The following is an 11,031-nucleotide window of genomic DNA, read 5'->3' as shown; positions in this document are numbered from 1 at the left end:
TCTATCCGTTCTTTTTGTTTGTTCACTTTAAATTTTTCCACTTTATGAGAGAGAAATTTAAATTTGATTGTTAAAGTATATATTCAAGACAAAATATATTCACGTGGGATCTTGTTAAATTCGTCTTGATTTAAAAAATTTTAATATATAATTTTTACAATATTTTATTATGCATACTATGAGATATCGAGACTTAAAATTTGCTTTGAAATACGTGAAAAAGTAAAGTGGACAAACAAAAAAGAACAAAGGAAGTATTAAAAATTACAAAATTAAGCGTCCAAACAAAAATATTTCCCAAAGTAAGCGTCTTTTACCAAAACCAGAGTTAAGGAATGCCTCGCTGTTAGTAATAGCGGGTGATTGTAAAACTGAGACAAAGTGAACTTAACAAACCTGTTGTTACTAACAGGGGGCGATTGTTGAGCTAACTTTGACTTGGTTCAATAATTGTCTTTTCTGTTAGTGATAGCTATGGGTGTTTAATGAGCCGGATAAGGATCGGGCCGAGTTTAAGTAAATATAGGTTGGGTCGGATAAGGGCCCTTTAAAATTAATATGGGTTTTAAATGGGCCGGACTTTAGTTCGGCCCAACCAGGCCCATTTTTACTACTAAAAATTATTTTAATCCCCATTTATCAATTTATAACTATTAAATTATCATTTATAATAATTAGATTGAAAAAATATTAATAATTTCATGACATTGTCATTTATAATATTTAAATTATAAATTAATTATACTATTTACAAAGACTCGTTTTCTGCCCTTATTGAGCTCTTTTATAGCCCGCTTCATTTTAATTGTAGTATAGCCCATTTCGACGCAACTCTTACAAAGCCCTTCTAGAAACTGGCCGGATAAGGGTTCAAAATGAGGACCCGGCCCATTGAACACCCCTAGTGACAACGAACGATTGTTTAACTAACTTTTTAACTCAATTCAATAATCGCCCACTGTTAGTAACTCTAGATAAAGTTGAAAGACGCTTATTTTAGAAATTAATTTGTTCCATCATTTATTTTGGATTTTTTTATTATTAAAGCTTCTTTTTTTTCTTTCTTTCCATAACAAGCTACGTAACAAAACATAGTAATGGATGAACAACCATTTTGAAGTCCAACAAGCACCAATTAGATGTCACAAGCCATGACTTGCATAAGCATATTTTTGTGGTAATGGCTTTGCCTTGCACTCTAAGAACCATTCAAATCTACTTCACTAAATATTGACAAGATTCACAAACTAAAAGTTTCCATGTCTAAGTAACTTTGCGAAGCGCTGAACTGCCCGCAGTCTCCTTCAAACGGGATCTATGAAATGATTCGGAATAACATACGACTATAAACAGGAAGGTAGATGTTCGAGATGATGTCCAAAGAACGCGTAGATTTTACATAGGACGCCCAACAACTATCAGTATCCTAGTCCCAGACCATCAAAATTCAGCTACTTGAAAGAGAAATATATCCAAACTAGTTATTTACATTGCTCGGAAACAGCAACCAAAGCTCTATCCACAGGACTTCAACGACGACCAGTGCTGCCAACCCTTGGCTTTCCTTTCACCTCAGATTCCTACATACAAAGATTACCACTTAATAGAACATCCCAAATAACCAAAAAAAACTACACAAATTTGAAGCAGCGACAATTTATTCTGAATTCGACTTTAGTCTGAATCAAGCGAGAGAAACAATCCAATTTGAATTCGAGGAAAAAAATTCAGAATCCGAACTAAGTCCATTCGGAACTAGAAATTACAAAATAAAGTATGACGATCCAACATGACTCCAACTCTTATGCCGATTCAAATCGACATTAGACTTCAACGAATTTACGTATTGTTGAACGAATATGATTCTCCAAAAAAGACATCACAATTCGACTGTGCCGGAGGTTCAAAAGTTCGAGTCGGAGCAAAGTCAGAATCTACAAAATATGAGTCCGAGTCAGAGTTGGACTTGAAAAAACTCCAACTTATATTCGGAGCAAAGTTAGAGTGTGCAAAAATTCGATCGAGTCCAACTCTGACTCGTTGCCATCACTAGTTATTGGTGACACACACCAGAAAGGTAAAGAGAATAATAAGCATACCTGTGGCAAGTGTATAAAAATGTAGGTCTTTGCAGTTGCTGGGTTATGGTTCTCAGCACCCTTACTCCAGTCATAGCAGGACTACCACAGTTTATCAGAAAGATTCAATGAGAATGATGTGATACTACAAAGTAATCCTTCCACAAATTGCATACAATATTTCGAAAAGGGCTATAAGTTTTGGTACATCTCCTAGAAAGTCGATTAATTGTAATTGAATTTTCAAACTTAGTTTAAAACTAGATAGTGCCTGTGCGATGCACAGTTTTATTAAATTTTTCGACATTAATTACATTAATTTATATTCCTAATAAAAGTATTACAACTATTAATAACACATTTCAAAATCAAGTTTAACACAAAATATATGTAAAATTATTTTATATAAGTTTAAACGAAAAAAATAATTTTTGTCATAAAAAATATAATTGACTTACATAAAAATAGTCATAACCTAAATCATATTAAAATTAAGTATTGCATTTAAGTAACCAATTATATAAATAACAAAAGAATCCTAATAAAAGTATATTATGTTTTTACCATCTCAAAATATACAGTTCACTAAATAATCTCATTTAATAAATAAAATAAAATTTTTTTTATAAATAATTGAAAAAAATAATATATATGATTTTCTAATAAAATGATGTAAGTAATAAAATCAAAGATAAAGAAAGTAGTCATAAAAACAATGACATCATCATTGAGTGTTGGAGGGAAAATTTTTGTTGAGATAATGACACATAAGCAATTTTAAATAGTGATGATGTCAGCAGTGTTTTGTTTTAGTAATAGTTATTATTATTATTATAGAAGATTTAGAGAAAGGGGACTTTACTACAAATTTAAGAGTCATTCCGACTAATGTAGAGTGTAATGTATAATGTAAAATATGTCATTACAAATTTAAGAGGATAACCTAGAGGGTATTTTGTAGAGTGTAAAATATATCATTACAAATTTAAGAGTCATTCCGACTAATGTAACAAGTTCTAGACACAAGGAATAATGTATAGATTTATCCTGTATTAGAATATACAAAGCCAAGTATAACGGGACGAAAGCACATGAAACTAGAAACAGTACAATGAAGAGGATCCACTTGAAGATGAATTGAATTATAAGAGGTGTATGGAGATTTCAAAACATACCGCATATGCAAATAAGGATCCATCATTGTTAAAAGTACTACACGGTATCGGCTGACTGCATCTTGACATGGCCTACCAAAAACATGTTTGTGAGAAGATATACAATAATGGAGAAACCGTGAATTGAGCGAACACATCAACCAAGCACTCGCTTCATGTTAAAGAAACATCATGGGAGATGCAACTCCATTAAAACATTAGACAAGGATTAGTCATGTACGAGGGGATTGAAAAAAATAACAGGAAATACAATGTTAAATACCTTCAATCTCTGTTTACTGTCCTTGTCCCAAAAATTAAAAGCACCATCAGATCCTGCGGTAGCAAAGGTTCCATGTATCTGGAAGGAAACAAAAATTTTTCCCATATTAGAAATGAATCTTATTCAGATGGGTTAGAAATTCAGAAGACAAAGTCATATGCAAATCCTCAAGATTTGGAATGAAAATAATGACAAATTAAGAAACCACACATCATCATCACCCACAGACGATGAGGAGTGGCTGCAATCATGACGTATATCTACAGGAAGCAGCACATAGACATAATTAATTGGCACAAAATTGAAAGGTAAGCATATGCAGCCTCTTAACAATGATGTGAAATGAACCTTGAGCTTTAGAAAACAGTGTGCGCCTGCTAATACATTTGGCTTGCCAAAAAGGCAACCAGGCAAGTAAACTATGATGTATGAACATTGAAATACAAATCATTGTGCACTACCTTCTTGTACTGCGGTGCTCAAATACTTTCTTACCTAAAAGTGCAATTGTCTTTGCTGAATTCAGGTGGTGGAATTGCCTAAGAAGTTAGCAGCTTCTAGAGGTGTTTAAAACAAACCCGATGATCTGATATTCACCCGATCTTAAAACTGAACCTGATTTGACCCGAGTCACCGACTTAAAAATTGATTTACTATTATGTGAAAACAATGTGGACACAAAACCCGATTTTGAACCAACCCGAAATACCTAATCCGAATTCAATCCGATGACTCGAAATCTTGAATGAACACATCTAGCAGTAACAACAGATCCTTCTTGACTTCAAGACCATTTATAGTATATGTACTATAATTTCTAGGAACACCCAATTAAGAATAATAGGCATAAGAATATTTACAAATAGGAATACTCGACTCCTTCCAATGGTGTTCAAGAATTGAAGTTTTCAACCCTTTAAGAATGTGCTTAGAATGTTTGGGTGGGCTAATCTGCCTCACGACCTATTCAATCAACTAGAGCACTTGACTAGCACACACAGAGTAAATTACAGTAAATTATGTCAATCCATGCAAAATTAATTAAAAAGCTAGAAAGTCACATAGTGTCGCTTACAGGGTGGAAGTTCAAAGAGTTGACAGAGTAAATCTCATTGCTTTCTCTGTGACATTTGAAAGTGAAATTCTTGCTTTGTAGTGAATCATCCAGATGATGAACTCCAACTCGTCCTTCTATTGATCCAACCTGGATGTTAAGATAAGATTCAACAGACATATCTGAATCAGTGTTACATGATTCACTAATCTCCTCACGAATCGCGAGCCGAAAAAAGCGAATTATGGTCGATTTTGGGCTATTCTTGGGTAAAGTTGAGCGAATCGCGAATTCAAAAGCCGAATTAGCTAGTGAATTATGTACCCTGATCTAAATAAAATGGAGTATCATAGACCATATAAAGAAAAAAAAAGCCCAACTCCAAATGATTAGAGGTACTAACAATCAATCACTAAGTTGACCTTCGGATGTATACCCGTCTCAGATAATAGTTTCCGAGTCCGGGTAATAGAGCAGCATGAAACATAAAATGGGTAACATTATATTTAGCTTCTGAAAAAGAACAAAAAAGGCAGAGCCTCAAGTAACTTCATGACTAATAGAAGTACATGTCTAAGTTAAAAATCATCGCAGCTAACCATGAAAGTCAAACCTACACTTCCAGCATTCATGATATAACCAAGAAGCAGACCAGGGAAAGAGCTCTTACCAGAAACCCCTGCTTATCAGGAAATGCAGCAAGACACCTTGTCTGGTATTTTAGCGGTGACATTATCCTTTTAAATTCAGTCTGTCATTGGAGATGTAAATGACAGTATTAATTCAATGAGCGACAAAGAAAAATGAATATACTAACTTTTACAGGGTCAACTTGTCTTCACAAAAAAGAATCACCAGAGGCAAGCCATTGCAGCTTGTTTTTAAATAGTAAACATAAAATTAAGGTGCTAAACCAGTCCCATTTTTTTTGTTTGAGACAGCAAGAACCAAAAAAATTGCAGTAATCAATTCAATATTGCAGTATCTAACTAAGAAAAATGAGTATGACCAACAAAGTTCACGTGCATTGCTAAACGAGAAAGAGAGAAAGGAAACCCTTTATTTTTCTAACTTTCTCCAACCTTCAGTAAAGTCCAAGGAGAGCAAAGAGAATCATACAAGAGATCTTACATTCATACTAACGGCTCTGATGCTTATATTTGGGTACGGGTGTCAAACTGTGGTAAGGGATCCAAATGTTAGACTCGCAAGTTCTAATTTTGACTAGTCGGGAACTTGTTCAAGGAAAACCCTAAAATCTAATTTGTATTAAGAAACAAATAATACATATATTGATTTTGTAATATTTAAATTATAGTTTTCATTTATTTTGAGTACTTTTGAGTTTTCACAACAAATAAAAAATTATTTTTTTAATATCTTTTCTCACTATTAACGAAGGTATTGGCATGAGATAAGAGTCATTTTTAAAATAGTAAACAAAAAGGCAAAGGAATCATTTATGTTAAAATAACGAATGATCTTTTAGACTTTTGACGCATTATGCAAAATATCGACAAATCGGGACCACAACCATAGTGTACAGGTTCTTGAGCTTACCGCGACCAAAATATATAGGTCCCAACGAAAAATTCGTTTCACAACCGTCATAAAAACCGTATTTTTGTACTACCGTTTTTGCCCAACCGCCCTATTAAATACCAAGTAGAAATGGACATTTCATCTTCTAAGTTCTCATCTAATTATGTAATTCTTTAGTTCTCTGTCTCAAACCCCTTTATATGTCTCCATCCCCTTTCTTTCTCCTTCTTTGTACATCAGTCTTCACTACAAGATCATGTTAACATATGTAAAGAAGTGATTACATCACAATTTGTTTAAATACAAATCCCTCTTTTGGTGAGAACCGTATCCAGTGTGTGTATCCCAGTCATGTCATATGGAAACTGCCCAAGATGAAGGCAAGTATGAGTTAAAGGCTTAGTTTTGAAAAGCTTGCCTAGGCATTTCTAAGGCGAGTGCCATGGGCAGGCGATGGGCTTGACACCTTGATAGGGCTAGGTGAGGTGAATCCTAGAGGCAATTGCCTTAGAGTACTTTATAGAGCCTAAGTGGAGCGTCTTGAAGCAATTTAGAGCGTCTTTTGGTCTTACTCTCAGACTCTCAGTGCGAGCCCATTTGATGAGGATACCCAACAAGTATACCTTCTTTTCTCTCTTTTTTTCTCTTTCTATTTTTATTTATTCTCCACTTATGATATTTTCTGAACTAATTTTTTTCTTGGGTTTTGAGGCGCCTCACACGAAAAAGCTAGGGCCTTCGCCAAGGACTTCGTACCTAGGTTTTGCGGACCCTTAGAGCCTAGGCTTGAAGATGATTTAACTTCTGACCACAAAAGCGGAGACTATAAATCTTCTCTCAAACAAAGGAAACAAAATGTGTCAACGTAGATCAAAAACAATTCCATCATGAAATCACTTAATGGTGAGGGAAAATGTGAGTCATATTCATGCTGCTGTCAGTTTTGCATTTACTTTATTTCCCTTTGTTCACAGTGGAGTTGGATTGGGATGAGAAAACATTTTTATCCTGATATTAACACAGTACTAAATACCATTCAATTGCAAACGTTCAAAAAGAAAACCTAAGCACGAGTTAGGACTTTGGAGTAGCAGTTAAAACAGAGATGAAATTATAAAGTACAGCAGACAGGATTTCTTATCATTCTCAAAAGTCAAAATAGCAGAGCATATGCGTCACCTGAGGGTTTTGCAAATTGAACACAATGAGGTTTCTATCTGCCGTTCCGACAACCATAAGAGGATGTCGCACTGTCAATGAATAGCAGCGCTCTGGCAGTTGTTGGGTATGGACTGGATTTGGCTGCCTAGTGTCCCAATACCTGAAAATGAGCTATTCAGTAGATAATTCTAAAACACTATTATGGAATAAAATTTACTAAGGACATAAGATGTTTTGATTTAAACTAAGTAATGATCAGTGATGAGCTTGTAGACTATAGTCACCACTCAGGTTAAAAAGTTACTGATAGAAATATTTAACACTTTGAAAAAGAAAAGTAAAACCATATTCCAAGCTTGAACACTGATGTCGATTAAGATTTCATTTAGCACATAATGCATGTAAAGCTATTACATGTCAGACTTAAAAGTTCTATTTCAGATTTTAGTTGTCTTCGTGAACAGAACACGCCAAGCCCTAACCCGTGCTTCTTTCTTCATAGGAACAAACAAAGCAGAAAAAGCAGTTCTACTAAGTACTTACTTGATTGTTTTGTCCCAGCTCCCAGTAGCCAGAACGTTCATTTCAGGAATCCAGGCCATCTCTTTGATAGGTGCATCATGCATAGCTACTGTAATTGGTTGGCCACCAGACAATAAAGGCCACATTTTCACCTGTTTGTCACAGCCTCCTGAAAAGACGGTTGTGCCATCATCTTTCCAAGCTGAGCACAAAACCTGCAACAATGTTCATGGGTTTACTAACAACTAAATTCTTCCATTATTCATTCATAGTGGAAATCAAAGGTTGCATTGTATTGCATAGCCGATTTGTAAGGGTTTTCAATCTACCAATGTTACCCACATAGCAGTGTGAGTGTGTACAAAAACGGGTTTTGGTGGATTCAAGAGATATCTCATATCTCATTGTCTCGGCTGATATTTAGTAGTTCAAAAACCGCATCACCTCCCGCTAACGCATCATTGTGACCAGTACTACAAGCGCAACCAAAACCACATTTTGCACTATGTTTTCAATTTCTCAATTTGATTATTCAATTACCGGTTGATCATGAGATATGGCTGCTTTCGGTGTACTACTAATGTTTGTTCCACTCTGCATTATCTCCCAACAACGCACCTACAAAAAAAGACAAACGGACACGCCTTGTAACTCCTTAAAAGTTTTTTCATTTTTATTTCTTTTCCAAAGCAACTAGTAAGTTATAATTTCTCACATTTAACAGCTTCAGCAAAAAGATAATCTCAAAGCATAGTCAAGTATTAATAATTTCAAACTACAGTTATAATGACGGGGAAAACAAGAAACAATCAAGGTGGTAAGATTACTCAGCACTAATTCTATAAGATTCTGAAAATTTACAATTCTCCAGCGCCTTTCAAACCATGCAAATGATTTAGCCAAACTACAACTAGTTTATTTAGGAATGGACAAAATGGCCAAACAAGCCATCAAATTATTTTTACTAACAGAACAGAAATTGGATACAAAAAGAAAAAAAAAACAGAAAAGGATAGGAGTATCAAATATTTCAATTAATCTAATTTACACATACACTCCACTCCTACATTTTCCTTTCATTGTTCACAAATCTTTTTTTCTTAATGTTGGGTTAAGGAGTAGAATTCCCTACGTACATAGGGAGACGGGGAATAATCCTTCATGTAGGTAACAAGAATGGATCCCCAAAGATTAAAGAGAAAACCTTCAGCTACTAGACTAACTCATGAACTCATGCTTCCCCATTGTTCACTTATCTTATACAATGAAATTCAGATGCTAAATCACACAGAACAACACCAGTTTATCCAATTGCATAATCCAATCAATATAATAAATTGTACTTACAATAAAACATGTACAGAAGCAATAAAGTGCAGTTTTAAGAGAATAAACCTGATTATCCCATGAAGTCGCAATAAGATGATTGGCTTTGGGACTAAAATTCAAGCTAGAAACTGAATCAGAGGGTGGTTGAGGAACCTGAAAACTCATAATTAAATCCAAATTCTCATCACTAACAAACTTAAGCATCTCAACAATCAACAAAATCAAGAACAATCTAGAAAAGTAACTAAACTAAAAATGAAAACCCATAAACATTACCTCATATGATTTATTAGGATTTGGGTTTTGAGCAATATTAGTAAGAGATGAAAATGTCGACATTGGAGCTGAACAAATAGATGATTAAACACAAATTAGTATCAAAATTGATTAAGAAAGTATGAAAATAGTATGCTTAAATCGAGGAAGTAAAAGACAATGCTAAAGAGTAATCGTACCTGGAAAGCGAGAAGATAATGGATAGAACTATTGAGAATTACACAGAATTAAGAGAGAATTTGGGGAATTAAGGGAATTGGGTTGGTTGTAAAATTGAATTGAAAAGAGAAGAAGTTAGCGTGGGAAGAACGCCGGTAAGGGAGGGTAGGGGTGACCGGAAACAGCCCAGCTTTGATTGAAAATTGGAACTCAACCGGCCGAGAGAAATAAAGCCGATTTGGCAATTAATCGTGTGTTGTTGGCCGGTTTGGCAATTAATCGTATGTTGTTTGCCGGTTTAGCAATTAATCATATGTTGTTGGCCGGTTCAACTTGTTATACCTCGATTTCGGATCAAGTGTTTTGGATCGGTTTATGTTGGTTTTACATAATTATAGCTCCATTTTTGGAGTCCCGGCATAATCTGGTTAGATTAAGTAATCGAGTATATGTCAGATCGTCGAGTCTGTTTTTGAAAATATTTACAAGACCATACAATCAACCTGTTTCCTTAAGATTATAAGTGATCAATTTAAAAATGAATGTGTATACTAGGTCTGTCCAATAGAAATAGTCTCATCGTAACACTGTTTCATTTGAGAATTTGTGAAATTTATAATCGATCCCTTCGCCCCATTTCATTTGCCTCGTATGCATTTGGTGCGAAAACCCAAAAATTGGGTAATTTGATAGTAAATGAAGATATGGGAAAAAATATGTTAGACGAAATAAAAAAGTAAGTTAAATATACAAATGAAAATTGAAAAAATAGTGCAAGTCATAGACTCATGGACAATATAAAAATGAGACAAATAGAGCGAAACAAACAATAAAATTAAGATAAATTTAATGAGAAAGAGAAAATATATATCTATCTTATTCTATATAGTACTCCTATGATCTATCTATTTATATATCTATAATCTATCTGTCTAACAATTTAATCATACCATATCATATACAACTTATTAAAAAAACTGTAAAATAACAAATGTCATTCTCACAATAATCCTTCCAAATGGATTGATTTTATTGAATAATATGTATGCCTACTTGGCGACATTTTACTTATATGGTGACCTTTATTAATGTAATTAATCATATCATACAACCTATTAAAAAATTGTAAAATGACAAATGTTATTCTCACAATAGTTCTGCCAAATTGATTGATTTTATTAAATAATATATATGCTTACTTGACGATATTTTTGCTTACATAGTGACCTTTATTTATGCAATACTATGGTAAATAATAAATGATCTGATTTTCATTCAAGAATAATATTCTGATTTATATGAATCTGCATTGATTGATGTAAAAATATGGTATATGAATTGATTGAGACATTAATATACTAACGAACTACTAATTTCTATATAATCTGCCTTGATTGATGCAATAATATGATAAATAATACATATTCAAGGCTCGTTTTCGATTAGATTTCGAAAATCGTACATGTATTAAAA

The 11,031-nt window shown here is 33.9% G+C and overlaps 1 protein-coding gene across 1 annotated transcript; it reads right to left on the bottom strand.

The window, feature by feature from the left end:
* Positions 1-1,112: 1,112 nt before the first annotated feature.
* On the bottom strand, positions 1,113-9,800 carry LOC130824060 (protein RAE1). The gene is made up of 12 exons (XM_057688940.1): positions 9,579-9,800; positions 9,400-9,467; positions 9,190-9,276; positions 8,335-8,412; positions 7,816-8,009; positions 7,291-7,432; positions 5,240-5,320; positions 4,591-4,719; positions 3,516-3,593; positions 3,254-3,325; positions 2,100-2,180; positions 1,113-1,580 (listed from the first exon to the last, which is right to left on the bottom strand). Exons 2-12 carry the CDS (start codon positions 9,460-9,462, stop codon positions 1,530-1,532), a joined length of 1,056 nt encoding a protein of 351 aa, XP_057544923.1. The 5' UTR covers positions 9,463-9,467; positions 9,579-9,800; the 3' UTR covers positions 1,113-1,529.
* Positions 9,801-11,031: the final 1,231 nt, after the last annotated feature.

Source organism: Amaranthus tricolor, chromosome 9 (genome assembly GCF_026212465.1).
Source record: "Amaranthus tricolor cultivar Red isolate AtriRed21 chromosome 9, ASM2621246v1, whole genome shotgun sequence".
NCBI lineage: Eukaryota > Viridiplantae > Streptophyta > Magnoliopsida > Caryophyllales > Amaranthaceae > Amaranthus > Amaranthus tricolor.
Note: the sequence above shows the minus strand (reverse complement) of the source record. Positions and strands in the feature narration are given on the sequence as shown.

Excerpts from the sequence above, each read along its gene's own strand:
- LOC130824060 (XM_057688940.1), bottom strand. The coding sequence starts at position 9,462 with ATGTCGACATTTTCATCTCTTACTAATATTGCTCAAAACCCAAATCCT. Across the intron at positions 8,010-8,334 it reads CCATATCTCATGATCAACCG|GTTTTGTGCTCAGCTTGGAA; the intron begins GTAATTGAATAA and ends ACATTGTTGCAG. Across the intron at positions 5,321-7,290 it reads TCAATTTGCAAAACCCTCAG|ACTGAATTTAAAAGGATAAT; the intron begins GTGACGCATATG and ends CTCCAATGACAG.